This window comes from Chaetodon trifascialis, chromosome 17 (assembly GCF_039877785.1).
Source record: "Chaetodon trifascialis isolate fChaTrf1 chromosome 17, fChaTrf1.hap1, whole genome shotgun sequence".
Classification (NCBI taxonomy): domain Eukaryota; kingdom Metazoa; phylum Chordata; class Actinopteri; order Chaetodontiformes; family Chaetodontidae; genus Chaetodon; species Chaetodon trifascialis.
Window position 1 is genome coordinate 20,268,522 of NC_092072.1, and position 21,611 is coordinate 20,290,132.

Sequence of the window (21,611 nt, forward strand, 5' to 3'; positions counted from 1 at the left end):
CTCTCTCTGCTCCTCAGCACGTTCAATGTGTCCCTGTTCTGTAGTTAAATGTTAAGCTCAACTTCAACTTTGCCTTATTTTTTTTTCTTGCACAGTCATGCAGCAGTGAAGGCTAGTAATGGTTCAAGTGTTTGATTAACTGCAACATGTAGGAGGTGGTTATGGTCATTTAATCCTTCACCCTTTTTTATATCCCTTTTTATATATAGGTTACACCTGAGGCCATCAATTTGAACATCACCTCATACTGAAGGTACACTTATATGGAGGTTTCAGGAAGATGCTTTTTATATTCTTAAGTTCAACCACACCTAAATGCCTTGATTTTTCACAATTTCTCTTTCAACCCAATTTATATCCTTTACTGTTGTCTTTCTCAGCAACCACGTGCTTTCAGCAATCGCCAATAATAAAGTTAAAACTGATTTTTTTTTGTGGCAATTGTTGTATCATGAACTTTGACCAGTGACAAAGAAAGGGGAGAGATGGGCCAAAAGGATGAAACTGGCATAGCAAGTCTTTTTGGAAATCTGAGGCATTTGTCTGTTTCTCAATGATTTGTCAAATTTCTCATTCTGTCATAGATCAACTGTCCACTAAAGCTTTGCACCTAGACTTCATACAACTTCATGCAACACAAAGAGGAAGATGAAAGGCTGCACCCTTGGGTCTTGTTGATACAGCAGATGAAACGTCTAACGGTGCTTTCATGCCAGTGTTTGGTTCATTTGGTCCAGTTCCTGTTCACACAGGCCTCTTACAAAGAAACGAAAGCTTGAAGTCAACTCTGAACTCACTGACTGGACAGTTTTGGTCTCTGTCATTCTGAATCAAATTCCGGTAATAGACACCGCCAGTTTTCTTTGGAAAAGGGCAGGCACTTTCAAAAAAAAAAAAAAAACTTGATAGATGAGTGGATGAACCATCTGTCTCTCACAGGCTAATGTCAGTCAGTCAGATCAATTAACCATATGATGTAGGAGGACTCTTGCTGAAGCCAGTTGGAAGAGAAGAGCAAAAATATCTTTTCCATTGGAAAGCCTTCACTTCCTTTGCTTGCTCTTCTTTCAGTGGAGAAACACTCCTGAGTTCTGACTGGTGTGTAGCAGTATCTATGCTAACCTCTTTAGAAGCTGTCATTCTTGTTATTTTCAAAGTCGCTTATCCTGCTGCCATCACATCTAAACCACATCCATAGCTGCCAGCGGCTCTTTATAGGACACTGACTGATCCAAAGCAGCTGTGGTTTGGCCACAAATGCATAACTTGAAGCCTGGTAGGATGGATTCTTGGCCCGAATCCAACTGCCTCACAAGGTAAAAGTTATGCAGCACTTTAAAGGTGTTTTCAGGGAAGCAAATTTGCACCTCTACTCATTTGGGTGAAGTTGACTACTGGACCGCTTGTGTTTATTTGCCTCACACCACCAATGTACCAACTCCACATTACAATTACAATTACAATTTGTCATGTGGCAGACGCTTTTATCCAAAGCAAAGTACATATGAGATTTTCATACATCACAATGTGATGTATTTTCATACACCACAAGCAACATTAGCTGTAATCTAACTACAACGGATGTGTCAGCTCAGTCTCTGACTGAACCAGAAACTCCAGTTCTTTCAATTTTCCCTTCAGTTTCTGTCATCTTCAATTGCCTGTTTGAACAGCTAATTTCCTTCAATTTCTTTCTAGATGAAAGAAGACGAGGTTTGACAGTATTTATACAGATTATGCAAAATCCAATCCACTATATAACCCTTAATGTGTCAGATTTTATTCAAATGTTTAAACAGTTGTAGTTATTCCTTTGCTTAAGTGGTAAGCCTTAGCTTTTTAAAAATTATGCAGTGTTCACCAATATGTGATTAGTATGTTGTGTACAATATCAATATCTATATCCATTCTTCCAGCAATATTTCTTGAAAGGAATAGTGATCATGAACCAGTGGTGGAACCTCCAACAATGTTGTCATTAAAAATGCTTTATTAATGTCGATGTGAAACTGTCATATCAACAGGGAATAGGGAAGTGTTTTCTGGAACAGTGAGTACAGCAATTACATATAATGAGTCAGATAATAATGACCATTCTGGTACAGAATATTGTCTTTTATTTTCTCATATGCAATTCAGTGCATCATTCAAACAAATATAAATACATCTCTGAATAAGTTAGAGAATAAATAAATTGTTGTATTTACAATTACTGCTATCATTCAGCATTTAACAGTAAACTGTTAGGATGGCAAACCATCCATCATATACAGCATTGAGATATTAGAGGAAGAATATTCTCCAAGTTACAGTGGAGGTTTATATTTCCATTTGTTCGTGAGCTCACTACAATCAGACAGGGCAGAGGAAAAGTGCAGGCCACAGATAAATAGCTTCTGAAGGGCATAACACAAGTTCAGAGTCATACTTTCCCAGTGACTAATTACAGAGGAATTAAATGAACGCTTGTCAGGGGACAAAAACAATTGTTGCATTTTTTGGCAAGCTGCACGTCACTGAAACTTTCTGGCTTATCTTCAATCAAAATGTTAAACACAAGCTATGCAATAAACACTGGAACCAACACAATAGACCTTCTGTAGTTGTTATGCTACCACAAAGTATACTTTATATGTCTGTGTGGAGGAGCTGACAATGGATCTTGTATAAAGTTAATTGTTTGTTAGATAAATCCCAAAGAGACGACCTTCATTTCACTATGAGGCAATGTGTGCCAAGAGTGAACAAGCTGCCATTTTTAAGTACTGCCTGATTATTAAAAAGCTCTTTGCTAATTTGCCCTAAACATTAGGCAGGACAGCAGATTCCCGCTCTGATACAGAGGATATTAAACCCAACCAAAGATCAGCAATGACAAAATAGTTTCAAGGACATTTGAGTAAACATTGACAAACAGCTCCGAACTAAAGGCAGAGTTGATATGATGCAATATGTAATGAGTGCCATAGTGTACATGAGTTATGGATCTAAAACTGTCCATTCAGATGAGTCACAGGAGTGTGATTACTATAGTAACCATAGAGCGACAGATCAGTGACGGATAAGTCTTTCTTGATGTGGTTACCCAAGAAGCAGCTTCTATGTCCTTAGCTTTAACTGATCCTTCCTTGACATGTGTAGACTGTTGTTAAGTTCAAAGGGAGCTGAAGAAATGACACTAAACTTCTCCACCCGACATTGCTCCTGCCAGACAAGGCTTCTGTCTTGGTGAGCTGCCAGTCCTCCGAAGCTCTTTGTTGATCAAATGCTTGAAAGACTGCCTCTTTGGCCTTCCATCTACTTCCTCCACATCCCCAGAGCTGGTAAGACTTTTCACTCATTTGAAAACCCTGGTGTTGGCATTGAAAGCAGCTGGAGGAGTCTTCGGTCCATGGACGTTGAATCCATGGATAATGAACCACTTCTGGTGCTCCCTCAGTCCTCTACCTGATTGTTCTGCTCCTGAGTCTGTTGACTCCACTCGGGTTCTTTTTTGATGACAGAATCTCTTTTGCGAGTGCCATGTTGGACTTGACAACAGATCTGCAGGAAAAAAGCAGAACAGGTAAGCTTCATATGTCTTAGAAATGACCATCAAACAACACAATATTGATTTAAAGGCTGATCCTTAAATTCTTCTTCATTTACCTGAAAGATGCCAGCAGTTTGTTGCTGTTTGTGCTTGCAGATTCTACCAATGGGCCCATGAGATTAGTCTGTGGATTCTCAGAGCTGTGGACAGATAAAACACCAGCATTAAAACAAGGACACAACCCTGCCAGTGCCTTCAATCAAATCTGTACAAACTGAGGCTTTCACGTTCTATTATTACGTTACATCAGGGTCAACCACGTAATTGCCTTTGAATACCAAACTAATGCATTTTCAGATGCCTTATGGGCAGTAATGCCTCACAAAACACCACTTAGGATAACATCTAGATATGGTGACTAATCCATATCAGTGGTTTCATGATCACAATAACTCAAAGACGCAACAGACATTCCCTCGAGCAAAAGCATAAATCTAAACTTTCCAGAAATAGCAGCACTGCTAATAAACCTTTGTGATTTCTTTCAAGGTCTCCAAGGAAATGCGGGACATTCTTTGCCCTATGACTACTACCCCTATACCGTGGTCACATTATCATCAACTAAATCATTTTGTCTCCTTGATGACTCGGCCTCTATGTCAACATAATACTGCTCAGGCTTGTCACACATGACTGACACTGGAAAGAGATACAGAATCTACTTTGATGCTATCTAACAGCCGATGAAGACTGCATGATGAGAATGTCTTGTTTTGCTGTAGTTCTAGGTAGATGGAAGAAGGAAGGTTGGCGCTCACCTTTGGCAGAAACCAGAACAGGTTTTATCTGCTGGGTTGAGGCATTCACAACGGTCAGCTGAACGGCGGCGACGTGACAGGGGACTTCCAAGGCCATACGGAAGGAGTTTACTGTAAAGGAAAACGAAAGAAATCGTCTTAGGACAATGTGGATGAAAACATGTGGGAAACTGGGATTAGTTTAGAAATTGTCCCTGAGTGCTGTAGGTGTTAGGTTGAGGTTAATGTTAGGTGGTTTTACACAATGTGCTGGTCTAGAAACAAATGCATCTTTCTGAGTGTATCATCTATACCCGTACCTTGGCGTGTTGACCCAGATAATATCCAGGTGGCAGAAGTAGATGCATTCTTTATCATCCCAGCTGTTACAGGAGCAGCGCTTGGTCCTGACGCGGTGTGGATGTGGAGCCTGAGCTGGCAGCTCTGCCTGGTCTGATAAGGGTAGTCCACAGCCTAGAAAACACAAAGGAGCCCAAGATTAGGAAGTGCCAACTAATGCTTTGCCAACTGATGCCTTGCAGTGTGACTGTACAGTTAGTGATTATCACATGTAAATACAAAATTCACTGGAAGAGCTAACACCCACTTCTGCGGTTAATCAAATGTGACTGTGAATAGCAGTGGTACACATTTATCGTATTATAAGTCAAGGAACTTAATCCATGTCAAACATTCCTGCAAGGAATGGTTGTATTAATATTGCTGTGGTATTAACTTATCATAGGAAAACAACCTCTGGATGGCTGAACCCAGCATTTCTATTGTACTTTCTGTGGTGACTGGCAGAGGATCAAAAGTATTGACTATTTAGTGCACATCATATCCACATCTTAAGTCTCTTGCTAAATCAATTTCTGACATTTTTTTTACAATTTTTGTAACATTGCTCATTTTGGTGAACCTCAAACCTTAACCCTAACACCTTTAAACTAGCCAGGAGATAACTGGTAATCCATAGCAACCAAAAGGAATATTTGATGAAAGCAAATTAAAAAATGTTTTATGAGATTTCACCCACGAAAAATATATAAACCCACTTTAGTTTTTTTGTAGCTTTTGAACAAATATCTGAAAACCTTAATTTTAGGTTTTCAAGAATTTTCCCCCCAAAAAACACATACAAGTTACTCACCCTCTTGCAGAGCCATGCAGATGAAGAATAAAGTCAGCGTCTTGCACATGAAGGAAGCCATCATCATCCTGTGTCTGATGTTCTGATCTCTAAAGTAGCAGCAGTCAGTGTACACACTCCAAGAGGTGTGGATGAGCCTTTACAGTTGTATGTGCTGAGGCTGGAGAGCAGCAACAGGTGCTTTCTGTTAATGTTGCTGCCAGGACATCTACTTATACCAACCCTGCGGCCAATATCATGATGGCCCCTCCTACTTCTGTGTAGGCCTGTCTATGTGGAGCAGTGTTGTTACACAACACACACATACTCCACTTGCCCTCCTCACATTCCAGCAGTGAGCTTGACACATAGTACTGTCAGTGCCCCCAACAGGCCAAGAAGGGAAGGGAGAACATGTGAGGGATCAGCGAGTAAGCTGTTGCTCTTCAGTATATTTCAACTGGATTGAAATTTGAAAATTTCTTTCGAAGAAAAAAGAATAAAAGAGGTGGTTGTTTTCCCTTTCGAGCTACTCCTGATTAAGGCGCTAACTTGGCTAAAAGGCTGTTCATCACTTGACACAGAATCTAAACTAAGAATGTCCCAGACTAAGACTCAAAATAACATTAATTCATTAATTATTACAGACCAAAGTCTGATCATTGAACTTAGAATCAAGCACACCAACACTCCATAAATACTTAATAACAAATTAGTTGCAAGCATGAGACTGTGTCTATTAACATATTTGTCAACAGTTTGTGTATAATGAATATTAACACAGCACAACATAGCTTTAATCATACATCATGATGAACAAACACGCATAAACAAGTGTGTGTGAAAAAAGTAATGGACTGTTCATACACATGTACAAATCATTCATAGGCAGGATTAATACTGTTTAAATATATGTACAGAAGACAAGCTGGATTTCATGGCCTTCATCAGCCACTGGTGTTTGCTCAGCTGTCATGGAAAGTGAAGAAGATGTGTTTAAGATGAACATTGCCATTACATATAATAACAAATATTTGTTTTATATCTATAAAATATAAGAAATGAATACATTTTATGCATTTATAGCGTCAAGGAATCATAACTACCAACAAGTGCATTAATGAACACTTAAAAATGTCCTCATTTGCTTGCAACTACCACCACTATAACTACTTTATATATTGCTCATCATTTCTAAACTCAAGACATCCCAAAACTGGCTCTCTTGATTAATAAAATGTCTTGTGTCTTGTACAGCAGCCTGTAGTCATGCAGAATAATAAGAATATGTATTATTGACAAGCGAGAAGGGATGATTGTTACAAAGACAGGAGGTTATGTGAGGCCATGGCATTCCCTTTGTTTTACTTTCTGTCTTTCTTTCTTTTTTCCAGAGGCAGTGGGTGTGCAGGATGAGGCTGGAGGCGGCAGAGGAAAGAGATGAGCAGTGGCAGAGGGTTTGCATGTGCCACTCAGCTGATATGAGGATGATGAAGTCCAGGAGAGCTGTCAGTACCCCCCGCAGGAAGGTGAGGTCATGGCACAGTCGCCCCACATGCCTCTGTACTGGCACACAAACAATATCTCAGCGTGTAACATGCTTCAACCTTGGTCAAGAGATACGCAGCCGCCTGCCACATCAGCTTTCTGCAACCCACACACACGCCGCCATGCATACAGTAAACTGGCAGAGACACGCTGTCTCTGTCAGTTTACGCTGCCTATGACAAAAACCACTCATCATAGCTTTGACCACACAGTCTTAACACAGCCATGCAAACACCCTCAGGTATTCCTTGCTCTTATCAGCAATATAATGGATTATATAATTCAAATGCACAGGTATGCACTTGCATAAGGAACCAGTGAGGTATGTGCATCTGATAACGGGATATCACAGGGAAGAATGGATGGATTAGGATGGACTTGGAATGAGACTTTACGAAACTCAAAGACACAGTCAATAGAAAGTACAAATCTGACAGCCGCATACTATTTAAATATACAGATGACTCTACACTGACTCTAAAGCCAGTCTGGAGACTACAGTATAGAGCTGTCCCAAAAATGTCTGTTTTAAGTCATATGCTACATGTTGCACATTGTGTTGTGTTACAGATGTTGCTCAAATATTTTCCTCTTAATATACTTTATCATTCCTTTTCTGGTACCATTACTTATTGTTAAAGGTACCTAGAGTTTCATTTTAGTAACTTTTATTAAAACCTCTTACATAAGTTATCTATGATGCTTTCCTTCCTTAAATTTGTTTCTTTTTGAAAATATGTTAAACTCTGGCTTCCAAATTCTTTAAGGAAGCTGTAGTAACCTTCACGTTGTATTAAAAAAAGGTGTTTTTAAATGCATGTGTAACTGTATATTTAATACATGGGCAATTCAAGTCAAATTCTTTGAACTTTCCCCAAGGAAATTCATTTTAATGCTATGTTTTTCAATCTAAGGTTTCCTTCTACACGTATTGTATGACAACAGTTCATTACTACATTTTCTCTGGAAGTCGCAAAGCAGTGTCTCTAAATTTTGTATGGGTCCTTTTCAGCTATGCACTCTTGACCATAAATGGTTTCAACTGAAGTAGGAGGCAGGAAAAAAGCAGCTACAAACAGGAAGGAGTAGGAAGTATGTACACTATTGAAGAACTTCAACTGAAGTATGGAAAATCTTGCAAAGATTCAGCAGAAGCCTCGACAAACAGAGGCCACTACAGAAGCAGGAAAAACTTTGCTGACATACATGTTTGTGAGTGTGTGTGTGTGTGTGTGTGTGTGTGTGTCATAGTTTATAGATGTGAAGGTGCGGCGGAAATGCCAAAAAGATGTCACAATGCAGAAAGGCTGGCATTTGACCAACTATTTATTACAGTCAGAAAAAAAATACTCATCTAGAGCAAATATTTGCCCAGTGGTGCAAACGAGAGGAATGGGATCAAGCTAAAGGCACCCCCTCCCCTCATTTCCCCTTCCCCATGTCCTCTTCCCCTGCTGCTTTCCCCAAACAAGGCAGAGAGGGAACACGGTGACTCTGCAGTTGCAGTGTAAAAAATGTGCCATTATCTATTTCCCACTTCCGGCTGCTGCTGAGGGCAACAGAGGAATGCAAGGTAGCACAGTGACAAACAAATAGCAGAGATATGATTGCAGAATTCTTTGAAATTCTTCTGGGATGAGGTAAAGACGTATGGACTGTGACACAATAACACACTGCATGTTCAGTGAAAAGGTTTCAGGAAAGTGCCAAGAAAGCATATTACTATTATGATTATTATTGTTGTTTTTGTTTCCATAGTTATTATCAATATCGACACCAATACAATCAGTTCAGTTAGCTGAACAGCTTTAAAAGCTATGTACCTGCATCTAGTTTCATTATTAACAAAATGCTCCAATGATTTGGCTGTTTAAATCTCTGCTAGCTTGGTTTTCCAGAGAACAATGCTGATATGTCATCCTTCTCCCTTATAAGCATAAAATGTGCAGAAAAGAGGAAGCAACTGTTGACAGAGGTTGAGGTGACTCACACACTCACACAGACACCACCATGGTATGAGTGATGTGAAGAATTTGGGAAAAACCTCTGCATGAGTAGATGGAGGCATTGATAGCAGCATCACTGCCTGCATGTGACATACACAAACCAAAACTTCTAATCTGACTGAGACACGTGAATCATGAAGGTGTCTGCTGTACCTGCCTACAGCAACCAGTCGTGTGAAAAAGTGAAAAAAGTGAAACTTGAGTTTAGAATATTTTATCACAGAGTACATGATGTAGAGCAAGAGCTGTGCATTGAGTCCCTGATGTAGGATTTGTTTGGATTTGAGCTGCACAGCGTGTGGCCCCACACGGCCTTAAACTGACATGAAAAGGAAGAGCAGGGACATAATCCACAAAAGATAAGCAGGGGTAAGAAAAATTAATAACTAACTAACTTCTGTACATTTGAGGACTTTATCATACCTGAAGATACGTGTGACCCAAGGCGGTCTTAAACTGTGTGCCACGATGAAGAGATTGCAGAAAAACAAAACATTATTATTCTACATTATACAAATTAAATGAAACTGGAGGAAGTTTCTTAGAGGGAGGCTTCCATCTCTATTCAGCCCGACAGTAAGAGCTTCATATTCCCATGAACTTCAGCTGACTCGTGTCTTTAAATAGTGAGTGGGGACTTCATGTCATTATTGTCAATCATGAATAATGTGAACAATGTAGAGAAACTGAAAGTGACCTGGTTGCTTTCAAAGTAGAATGTGTTTAAGCTTTCCACTTTCAACCTTGGTGAACTTAATTGTGCGCGGCAGAAATCAGGTCTCTGCATTCAGGACTGGAGAGAAAAGAGGGGGAATGACAATAATAACATAATATAACATATTAACATGTTCACATCTTGAATTCTTTCAGTTTTGTCATTGTTGTCAGCGAATGCTCTGACTAAGGGTTCCCACATGCATTCATGTTTGTGATGTTTCACTTCATACGCAGAGGCAGAAATGTCCCAATGTTTCCCCTCATGAATGATCCTATTGTTTGCATTTCCTCTTGTAATGAACCTTATCACAGGATTCCTCCTTTGATGTCCTTATACTCAGTTAATCATTTGCTGCTATTACATTATCATTGTGTCGATGACACAATTTCAAGGCCGTATTTGGGTCTTGTTATGCTTGTTGCTGTGGAGCCACTGGCACCCAACACATTCCATCAATGGGCCATGTAGAGTTCTGCAGAAAAGATTGACAATCATCTTAAGTAAATCACAGCTGACCAAGGTTTCTGTCATGGTTTCTATCATGGTTTCTGTCACTGTGGACTTTGAAAATAAAACCATGAACAGTGCAGATTAAAATCACCACCTTCTCCCTGTTCCTCTGTCTGATCATTCCTGCTGTCTGTGTGTCTTCTCCTGGATGATTTATTACAGGAGAGGGTTTCAGTAAATGGGCCAACACCAGTGTGTGATGTCATCCCTTTCATGAGAAGGACGTAAAGCTGCTTTCTGCTGCCATCCAGTGGTTACATGTGACACCTGCAGTTCTGCAAAACAAAGACGAGCTGCCTTTATGAGCACAGATGAGAAGACCACTATGAACTACATCAAAATAAAATCTTTTTTTCTTTTTTTTTAAATTTAAAGTAACTAGGGCAAGCCATAACGTAGATTTTAAGGAAAGTGAGTGTTTCCTTTCCGATGAAATTTCAGTTTCTGGTGAAAGTTCACCATCAAGTGCAACACAACACCATGACCACAGGGTGGTGCCACTGCATCTGCAGGTTTGCTGGGTTCTTTAATCTGAGTAGAATTGGAGCAGAAAAACGAGAGAAAGAAAAGTGATTGTGCCTAAGAGGACACTGAAACACATGAGAAAAGTAACCTCTGTTAACACGCATAACAAAAGTATTAACACTTTGTTACAGTGGACATGCACTGAACTCAGCCGTTAATGTTGACGAGGACCACACAGGTGTGATGCATGTTTAAGATCGTAAAAATGTCAAAATAGAATATGCAGGTAGGTTTTTATAAATGTAGTGTTGTACGATGTCCACTCCCATACAATGGAAGTGATGTCAATTTGAGAAAAAAATTCAGCAGCAACATCTCTTTCCAAAATCAGTCTCATCATTCCTCAGGATAATCCACAGAGCTCACTGAGAGGGTTTACAGGGGCTGGAGGAGGTAACTCCAGTGTGTTCAGTGAACGATTCACAGTAACCAGTCTGTCTCTGCAGGTCCAGTGTAACCAGGCTCCCTTTGAGGATCCTGGCCTCACCAAACCACAACATCCCTGATTCTACAGAGTAGTCAAACTAAGCCAACAGGCTCTGTTGAGTTTATTAATTCAGCTATGAGCCTGTGCATGTGACAGCACTGCGTTTCAGTTCGGCACACTGTAACGCTGCTTCAGCCTGAAGCGAAGCTCAGCCAGAAAACTAACCTCAGGTTAGTCTGGATGGATCAGTTTCCATGGTAACTTGGGTCAGACTTATTTAAACCTCTTTTATGAAACAGATTTTCCTGAAAATAAGCCTGACTTAACCGTTAATCTTGCCCTATGAAAAACCCTGCAGTGTTAGTTACCATGGAAACTGAACTCAGTGTTAACTCAAAGGCAGCTGAAAAGCCAGGGTTAAACCCAAGGCTAGGTGGCTAGTCCACTAATCCTTTTTCTACCACGCAAGCAGCCATTGATTTCCATTCATTCTTATACATCAATTAGTATTTGAAAAAAAAAACTCACGTTCCCCTGGAAAAGAAGACCAACAACCAACTCAAAAACCACAAGTGGAACACAGTTTTTAATATAAATCTGTAAAAATGAGAAGTTTAATGGTAAACATGAAAATGACAGAGTGATTGTATCATTTATAAAAGCAACAACACAAAAATACATGTATCTGTTTATGAAAAAAACTGTACCATAGCTACCATGTACGTGAAACAGGTTCGCTCTGGGTATCAAATTATTTGTCAGTGCAGTCCAAACGTCTTGATCTGAAACTTCTTTTCCTAAAGACATTAGAAAAGGAGGCGATCGTAACCCTGCTTCTTTGAACACAAAGACAACAACAGCAACAACAAAAAACCCTGACAAATCATAATAATCACAGCCTTTAAGAATGACAGTTCAAACCACAACCTTGACATAAAATTGCACTTCAAAATACTGGTTTGGGTGAATAAATATTTATAGTACCTTTCTATATCCATTTTGGTAATACAGTACATTAACACAGCAATATTATATTAGAGCTGTCCAAGGGGTTAATAGGGAAACTGATTAAAACTTTTGTCTATTTTCATTCCAGCTGCTTTTGCATATATTACAGAATTTGCATAATAGCACAGAAATAAATTAACACCGATGACATCAAACAAGAGGGTAAAAAAAGATTTACAAAACATACTGCATATCTAACATAGTGTCTATATATATTATTCATATAATTACATCATAGCGTCATTCAGAAGCGGTGCTGAAGTGCTCTTGCCTTTTTTCCTCAGTCTCCAAACCAGCGTGGTGTTTTTACACCAGACTCTGGTTTTTGGACTTTCAGTCTTTTGCACTGTCCCTTCAGACTCTCCCTCCTATCAGAGTTGTGTTTGGGAGGAAGGAGCCTTTTTTTGGCCTTGGGTGGTCTCGGGGTAAACACACCTCTCTGTGACATGTGCATCTGTGTTTACCTCCGGACGCCTCATCTCTGTCCCGGGGCTGGACGGCTGTTGGACGTCAAAGAATCCTTGATTCTTCCTGTGTATTACAGCATTCGATCGACTGCTCTCGGACATTCCCCCTGATGCACTGGGGTCCGGCGGGCTGGCTGGACTGCTGCGCAATGTCTCTTTGAGAGTATCCTGCCGCTGCAGTAGAGAAAACCTCCCCTTCGGAGCGTCACTTAGTCTCCAGGACGTCCCTGCGGGGTTCGGTGTGGCTGCTGTGGGGCTGCTCACCAGGCTGTACAGAGGAAGGAGGGACCTGGGCTGAATCATGTGAATCCCCCCGATGGGAATCAGGAGGCTCGGGGCCCTGCTCGGCTGCTGGGAGTGCAGAGGAAGGTGACTCAGGAGGTTGTGGGCTCCCCGAGGCCTTGTGGGATGTGGGGTGATGTGGGTCAGACCAACCTCATCCACAGACTAAAACAGAACAAAATGAAAGGACACTTGAATGGTTCTGCTGGGGAAACTAGGTCACTACAGCAACCGTATGAAGAGGATACAGTACAGAAAAGACAGGTCGCCAGTGAGGCACATTATGTGGGCAATAAGTAAAACCTTTCAAGTATCGTGGCAACCATAGCATGCTGTCCATCAATAGCAATGACTCGACGATTACTTGGCCTTGATGCTGTTTTCAGAGACGAGTTCTGAGGAAGTGCTATGAGTTAGCATTCAGCAATGAAAGACATTTCATCTCTGGAGGTTTAAAAGGCTCGTTCTAAAGCAATAAAAGCACCTGCTAATTCCTTAATGCTAACTCCTCCTGATGGGTTATATTTTGACTGGATGTTTCTTCTGGGTCAAATCAACCAGTGGCTGCCTCTGATGGTCCCTTTGAAAACGAGACTAACTTTTGCTAAACAGAGGCTACAGTGGCAATGGCATCAAGAAGAAGAAGAAGAAGAATCATCCTTTATTGATCACTGCACACCACATGCTGAGTTACAGAGTCTGAAAACTGCACACACCATGCTTAAGTGAAATTATTTCTCCGCTTTTATCCTATCTTGGAAAGTCCTTCCTCCACAGCAGACCAGGAGCGGTGGGGAGCGCACGGGGACCCAGTTCCTTTGTCACCATTGGTCAGGTGGTGATCGTCTTGCATGTTTTTAGTGGGGAAACATTTTATGGAGGATACCCCAGGTGAACATGGGGAGAACATGCAAACTCCACACAGTAAGGCCCTTTTTCCTCAAGCAGCAGGCACTGGAGGCATGGTGGAGGACACGCCACCAGCGCCCACAGCGGGATTCGAACCGGGACCTTCTAGCTGTGAGGCGACAGTGTTACCACTTGTTCCACCGTGCCACCGAAAAGAATGGTATCAAAGAGTTTCCCATCATTCTCTTGAGTCAGTTACTTTAAAAAGCATCTTAACACACCTTGAGAATCTTGTTTTTGCTGACCTCCAGCACTTTAACCTCTCACCTTGCTGCAGTGATATGTCCTGTGACATCACTGTTGGTGTTTACAGATGCAACAAAAAACGCTTCTGACAACAGTGGTGTCAGATGCGGAACAACCAGAGCTCAGTGAAACACTGCTTTTAATCTGCTGTTAAGTTCCTCATTAAAGACTTCATCATTAGACAATCTGCCCGGGAGCGAGGGGAATGGAACGGCAGGCAAGGAACAACAAACACCTCTCCTGTTGAGGTTGAATCCAAATGCCTGGACTCAATGAACTAACAGGCTCATTCCTGGGAAGGGCTGAGGGCTGCTAAAATCCAGAGAGCTTCCAGAGGATACAAACTTCCCCCGACTTTGCTCGAAACTACTACTTAACCGTACTTCATAGTAATATTGCGACAATGTAAAAGAAAGGGAAACAAAAAACAAGTCTACCTATGTTTCACACAGTTTACATGCAGTTTCCACCAGATTTACCATATTTATGTTTTTTCATTTTTGATGCAACCATATGAAATACTTTATTATTTCCATGGAGTCAAGAACCTGTGGTGCAAGGATCCTCAGTTGAGGATTCCATTTGAATATCCAGTTAATAAAGCTAACATTTTCCGGTGCACATCAACCTTTAAGAAGAGGAAGAATCCTTTATTAATCACTACACACAACATGCTGAGTTACAGAGTCTGAAACTGCACACCCCATGTTTAGGTGAAATTATTTCTCCACTTTTATCCCATCCTGGTCAGTCCTTCCTCATTGGCAGACCAGGAGTGGTGGGCTGTCAGCTGACAGTGGCGCCCAGGGACCCAGTTCCTTTTGTCTTGTTCCTTTTGATTTTTATGGAGGATACCCCAGGTGAACACGGGGAGAACATGCAAACTCCACACAGAAAGGCCCCTTAAAGGGCAGCAGGCACCACCCCAGGTGGGAATCGAACCCAGGACCTTCTAGCTGCGAGGCGGCGACACCGTGCTACCTTTATGCTGTTCCTTTACCTCTATCCCTGTTATTATGTTGACAGCAGCACACCTGCATATATCCTGCTTGAATTCATATCCATGGAAACTATTGAGAAAGTCTTAATGATGCATTCTATTCCCTTGCAGCCAAATGCCCTTGCAGACTTGACGTGACAATGGGGGCCGCATCGCTCGAGTGGGGTCGAGAGGGTGGACATTTGGATCCAGCCTGTTTATCTGTGACAGGCCGAAGCAGGAGCCAGTATTAGAACGGTGTGCAAAACTTGAAAGATGATCAAATAGCTAAAATAAGCCAGAATATGTGTAATAAGAAAATCTGTTTGAGAGAGGATATAAAGAAAGTCAAGTGTGGTGCTTTTTTAAACATATATTCAGCAGTCATTTACTGCATATGTACACATCAAATATTTAGGTATTTAGAAATGGCTTCCCTTTCCAAATACACCCAGTTTAGAGACGTAGCTAACGTTCACAGAAATGAGTGCAGATGTGAAAAACAACCCAGCAGAGAATGTGAATTAGCGTCTGCTCCTATGAGACTTATATTAGTGTGAGGAGGAAGCGGTGAGGTTACACCATGACATAACCACAAGTTTGGAGTAGACGTGTTTTTTTTTTATTTTATGAGGCTGAACTGAGATATTCACCCACGTTGTTTACGTCGTCGACATGTGGTTCCAATCTTTGGTATTTAACGATCGGCCTGCTTCTCATTTTATCAGCGGCTACCCAGGGAAAACATGTTGTGTCTATTTGCGAGCTCTCCTGCATTATTTTAAGGCTCAGCGCTGCAGGCCTGGTTTGAGTGATATAAAACAAGAGAGTTGCCTTTCCTTCCTTTTCCAATAAAGGTGCGACTTTAAAATAACCTGTACCAGCCTATCTATATTTGATCTAGATGTTGACTTACTGGGATTTAACTGAGCCACACAAGATTAGCTTTGTGAGCTAAAAGCTGATATATTTAAAACTGTAGGCTAAACTAACAGAGATGGATCGAGTCACAGGTGAGTGAAGCCTGCGTTTTGGACAAAAGCCACGTTTTTGACCAGCGTTAATTATACACACAACAAAAACAGAGCATCACGGCAGATTCAGACTCAGATAAAAACAATGTCTGCGTGAGGGTAGATGCAGAAAACAAATGAAATGAAGCGAAAGATGTTATGTCACCACGTTCTTTTGAGGCCAACGCTGAAGTGACTCACCAGTCTTGCTGCAGACGGTCGGTCTCTTGGGTGAAGGCAGGTGTGGCACTGAGCTGAAGTGTCTGCCAGGGAGCCTGGAGGCCCACAGGACTCAGGTCCATGGGACTGGACTATTATAGGAGAAAGACCTCGAACAGGCGAATCTGGTCTCAGAGTGGAGGTGGACACATGACAGCTGGATGGGGAGAGGGAGGAAGGGGGAGCAGGGGACTGGCGAGGCCTGGGTGACGGGCTCTGAGGTGGAGACGGCTCCCTCTGAGGAATCAGGGACGGAGTACTTGGAGAACGCGAGCCCCCTGAGGACGCCGATGCTGAAGCTTCAAGGCGTCTGCGGGCAAACAGGGCCCTCCTGGCACTGGCCGAGCTCTTCTGGGTAGAATCCTTGGGTGGAACCAGGGCGGACTGGCTGGGTTCAGGCTCCATCGGCTGCCCTACTGGACGACTTTTCTCACAGTCAGAGGAGGCAGTGTGAGAGCTTTCAGATGCCCTGGACCTGCTGTCTTCATTACGTCTGCCGTCCTTGTCCTTTGCATTCCGGCCCTCATCACATCCACTTTTCCCCAGGTCAGAGTACCAGTGATCTTTTGGTTTGTCTGGGTGAACTGAGGGTTTTTCACAGACACCTAGGACAGGAAAAAAATCACTTGTCAATACATTTTTCTTACTTACCTTTCTATTCATTTGTCAGTGCTAACAATGAACTCCACTGTGGAGCTGAAACAATTAAATATCAAGTGTAGCAGGCTGTTATTGGCCAGTCACCTACTGCACATACAACAGAGATTACTTCCTAACTGGGGATGTTTTTTCTGCCTTGTCAGGAACTGAATTTTGGCAGAAACACTACATTAAAGTATTTTATTTTCTTAATTTTGGGAGCTTTTTGCCTTTATTTGACAGTGCAGATGCAGAGAGACAGCGAGGAGGGAAGAGAGTGGGGATGAAACAGGTGTTTAGGTGCAGATTGAGTAAGTCTACCTGCAACATATTACATGTGCAATGAATTCAATCACAAAGCATGTAATTAATTAGATTAATCTTTTTATTGCTTGACAGCCCTAATATATAAATACACACTCATAATGTGGAAGTGTATAGGTGTGCGTGGGCTGTGTTCTGGCCAGCTGATAACAGCTGAGAATATTTTTTCCCAGGATGCAACATGTAAGAGCCTGTCCCTTGTTCTTGTGGCAAACCTTGTCCCACATACTGTATCTTCCATCTTGAACGCCCAAGATCTCGATCTGCTGATAACCCGTGTTTACATTTCTGTTCAAACAAATGTGAAATGTCGGAGCCCAATCAAAGTGACAAAGTGTGACAGCCGACAGGATTAGTGCACTGTTTGAGGCTATCGATTCAAATACTTGCAGGAAGAAAATTCATGTAGCTCAGGTTACAGCAGTGGATATAAATGTGGGTAGTTGCCAATGACAGGACTGTCTGTCATCTTGTACTCTTATCTAACTTATAACAGGCATGCCACGTGTAGCAGCAGTACATCTTGATCTGTGGTTCAAACTGTCAAGAATTCTGATGCTGACTTATCAGTGCGACAATACAGGTTATTAATTGAATCACATTATTTTCATTTCATAGTTACTTTCTTGGTCTGGAAGCTGACTGAACATGAATTAAAACTTTTCACCCTACAGCTGAATGTTAGCTCTGTGCAGTTACTTAGTTAAGTAGCCAGCAAATGTTTTCTCCCAGTGGGTATTTGTTTGGTTGCACAATCAATAAGCCAAGGTGCAGCACAGACATGTCCATGCTCACAGATAAGGAAATATTAAGCAGAAAGCTAATGTGCTGTAAAGGTATTATGAGTGCTAATGGTAGGCTGATAAGAAAACCAGGAAAACAGGACATGTCATTTGCAAAGCACATCTGTATTAGAAACAAAAACATGCAGTTTAATTTCAGTTGGACTTCAGTGACAATGTTTCAGGTATGTTTTTAGCATAAGAAATGGCAGAAAGTACTGCTTATTAGTACATTCGATTGAAAAATTTGATCACTGACACTTTCTTAGTGAGATAAAAACAACTTAACAAGCTCACTCATAAAACTGAACAACATCATGTACCTTCATCTGCTCCATCTGGCCAACAGCTTTCTTTTCCATGTGCCTCAGATCTCAGGTGTTCGGTGAGGCTTCCTGTTAAATACAAAAGAAAGGCTGGGCTCACACTGGATGCACAGATATCACAAAGTTGAAAAAAAAAGTTCTTTCTTTATCCTTACCTTTGGCTTTGAAAGAAATGTGACAGTGTTTGCAGTTGTATGCTGGTGACTCTGGGATGCAATGGGTGCACTTTTGCAGGACACCGGTATTCTCAAGGTGGAATCCACAATCCCCACACTGGCACTTCCCTCCACCTCCACCATGCATGATAGCATACTTCTCATTTGATCTGTAGGTGTGAAGAGAGTAAGAGGTTTTAGTTTCATCCTCGGAGCATTTCCCTGTCAGTTGTCTATCGATGCTGCTCCTCTCGGGATGATAGTCACAATCAATATGAGTGTAACTGGAGCTGACGGAGAGGCTGCAGGCCCTTTAGCACCTGTAAGCAGCTTTTTAGTGCCTGTATTTATCCAGTGTAAGTACGCTATCTGTTTGGCCTGTACTACACAGTGAGCTCACACTGTGGCAGCTGGGCCCGCTGTCCACCCCTGCATGTACACTGAGGGTCCCTCAGCGAGGCACCCACTTCAGCCTCAACAGAGCAGCTTTCATAAGCCAAAACCAGACGCCCCCCCCCCTCCCGCTGCCTTATAACCCCATCACAGCTCACACCACCACTGAGTACAAACAAGGGGGAGCCTACGATGTGGCCCAAGGTCTGGGGTTTGCTGTAGCCGGCCAATAAAAACAGGCCAGAGAGGGAGGGAAACCCTGAGCCCAGACCAGCTGCTGCTCTAAATAAGCATGAAAAAACACAGAAAATGAAAACACATTCCTACGACAAACAATCCTTCTGATTATAATCTGCTGTTTTCTTGTCTATTTTCACGACAGACTTCATGGCTGGATAAACTCGGCAGGTATCACAAAGGGTGGCTTTTACAGTGTGGATGAACGTTTAAGTTAAAGAAAGAGGAGCACTTTGCCATCATGGTGGGACACCATACTTCTAGACTACAAAGCACTGATTCACACCCAAGATTTGAGTCGAGGTGCCCTTGCCTCCCCCCAATGCCAACAAGAAAAAATGGCAATGTTTGAGCATGTTGCTGCATCACTTTTGTCTTTTTGTCCCTCAGACAGACTGAACAGACAGAGAAGGGGAAAGCGAACAGGCGTGAGGATGACTCACACTTTTTGGAAGGCTGTGATGAGCGTCAACATGAGTCACAACAGGGATTTGTTCACAGACACACTCCCAAACCAAAAAGAGACACACAGATGGCACCTCTCTGCACTCTCCTGCATCCCATCGCAGCGGTGTTTATTTTTGATGGGTATCAGAAGTACTGGCCGTGTCTGGCTTGACCTCGCAGCAAATTAATTGGAGAAGACGCGTGTGCTTCAATTAAGACAGATAAATAACAGAGCTGTGTCCTGCCTTACATGTTTACATTATGCATTTTACTGAATTTTGGTAGAAGAATCAGTCATTGCTGTTCTTGCTGTCTTTGTAACATTTGTTCTATCTTTGTAACACATATGATGCTTATGCCATTGGCACTGACCAAAAGAACATCACAAACCATTTTTCATTTTTCAAGTTGTTTTAATATATTATTAAGTCTGTTTCAGCAGGAGTTATTGTCTGTTAATACTGCATTAATGGGAAGTATGCTGAAGTTGCTATGGTTACTCTCATTTTAATATACCATTTAACATACTGGAATGCAAAAAGATGTATAATAGTCATTAAGCTGTTGGTTGGATGTTTCTTTGACATGTCCTGTTATACAGTAATAGACACCCATCAGCCAATCAGATCTGATACAAAACAATCAAGACTTTCTGCCTCTTTACAGTAAGATACATTTCATTCAAATTGTGTTCATCCAAATACATTTTAGAAATAATGACAGTGGGATCCAGGAGTTTGAGTTTACTACTTAGAACCACCTACAGTAGCCTAATAAGCCTAATAAACCTATGTTAAGCCTGACAAGCCTAAGTCAGGGCCAGAAAATCCCCCAATCAAACCTTGTTCTGCTTCAAATTATAGCATTGCAATGCTTCCAACCCATTTGGTCTCTGATTGTTTTTAAAATGATGTTATACGCACTGTATTAAAAGATAGGTTCACAATTATTCAAGCCTGTCTCAAAAGTCAGGTGTCCATATGGACATTTAAAAAGGTTTTGCTTTCTGTGATCATTCCTGCTGCTAATATGAGGCTTGAGCACTCTGAGTAAGACAAATCAAGTGATAGTATCCTCCAAAGTTGCAGTCATTTTAGTATAAAAAAAGATATTGGAAGATATCCACTTTGTTTGTCTAGCACAGACTGCTGAAGCCTCATAAACTTTGGATAAAACTTGGAGTGTATTTTTTCACAGAATGAGAGCTGTGAATTTTGTTTCGCATCACTTGTGAGTTAGGAAGGGATCTTTTAATGGCCAGTATGAGCTGGAGGAATGATTACTGCAAGCAGAACTCCTTTCGATGTTCATATGGCCACCTGGCTACTGTTTAAGACAGTACAAGTACAGTACGTACTGTATATGTTCTACTCAATCCACTGACGTAAGTGGAAGAGAATGAAACGTGCTGCTGCTCCATGTGAATGGCTGTGATGGTTGGTGTAAATGAATCTCTGCAGGCGCAAAGGAAGCTAGGTAGTTTCCTGGCTTCAGCCCCTCAACAGACGGGCTCTGTTGGTGCAGACAGCCAACCCTTGGCCTCTTCAGCATGGTGGACAGACAACAGTTTCCACAACATAACACAATATGTGACGCACGCCCTCAAAACTGTAACTAATGAGGTATATCAGATTTAACGCTGTAAATATAGACAATATGTCATCAGTAAATGTTCTTATGCCGAGCTGTCATAAGATCATACTCACACTCTCTCAGATATCCAAACTTTAGGGGGTTGTTTATTCCTGGAGCATGATTGTACTTCCTCCTCCTTCTTCTTCTCTTCCTCCCTCTCCTCTTTTCTGCTTGACGTGTTGTCGTCTGCGGACTGCTGTCCCTTCCTTGTTCCCTCATGGTCTCTGCAGTATGACTGTCTGTTGCAGACCTATGCTCGAAAGAGACATGGGCAAATTCACCAACTCTGCTCCAGCATGCCCAGGGAGACAAGAAATTGGGAATTCTCGTTGAACAGTATGTTTAAAAATATAAT

The 21,611-nt window shown here is 41.7% G+C and overlaps 2 protein-coding genes across 4 annotated transcripts in view; both read right to left on the bottom strand.

Annotated features, from left to right (window-relative positions):
• Positions 1-1,974: 1,974 nt before the first annotated feature.
• On the bottom strand, positions 1,975-5,668 carry edn2 (endothelin 2). The gene is made up of 5 exons (XM_070984833.1): positions 5,483-5,668; positions 4,650-4,803; positions 4,351-4,461; positions 3,649-3,732; positions 1,975-3,543 (listed from the first exon to the last, which is right to left on the bottom strand). Exons 1-5 carry the CDS (start codon positions 5,547-5,549, stop codon positions 3,444-3,446), a joined length of 516 nt encoding a protein of 171 aa, XP_070840934.1. The 5' UTR covers positions 5,550-5,668; the 3' UTR covers positions 1,975-3,443.
• Positions 5,669-11,778: 6,110 nt separating this feature from the next.
• The window catches only part of hivep3a (HIVEP zinc finger 3a), a 36,585-nt gene continuing 26,752 nt past the window's right edge, over positions 11,779-21,611 (bottom strand). For all 3 annotated transcript variants that reach the window (XM_070984371.1, XM_070984373.1, XM_070984372.1), the window contains exons 3-7: positions 21,328-21,506; positions 18,545-18,714; positions 18,387-18,458; positions 16,301-16,923; positions 11,779-13,117 (exon numbers count right to left, since the gene is read on the bottom strand). In XM_070984371.1, coding sequence (XP_070840472.1) covers positions 12,575-13,117; positions 16,301-16,923; positions 18,387-18,458; positions 18,545-18,714; positions 21,328-21,506 — 1,587 coding nt within the window. In that variant the 3' untranslated portion in view covers positions 11,779-12,574. The remainder of the gene's footprint in view (positions 13,118-16,300; positions 16,924-18,386; positions 18,459-18,544; positions 18,715-21,327; positions 21,507-21,611) is intronic.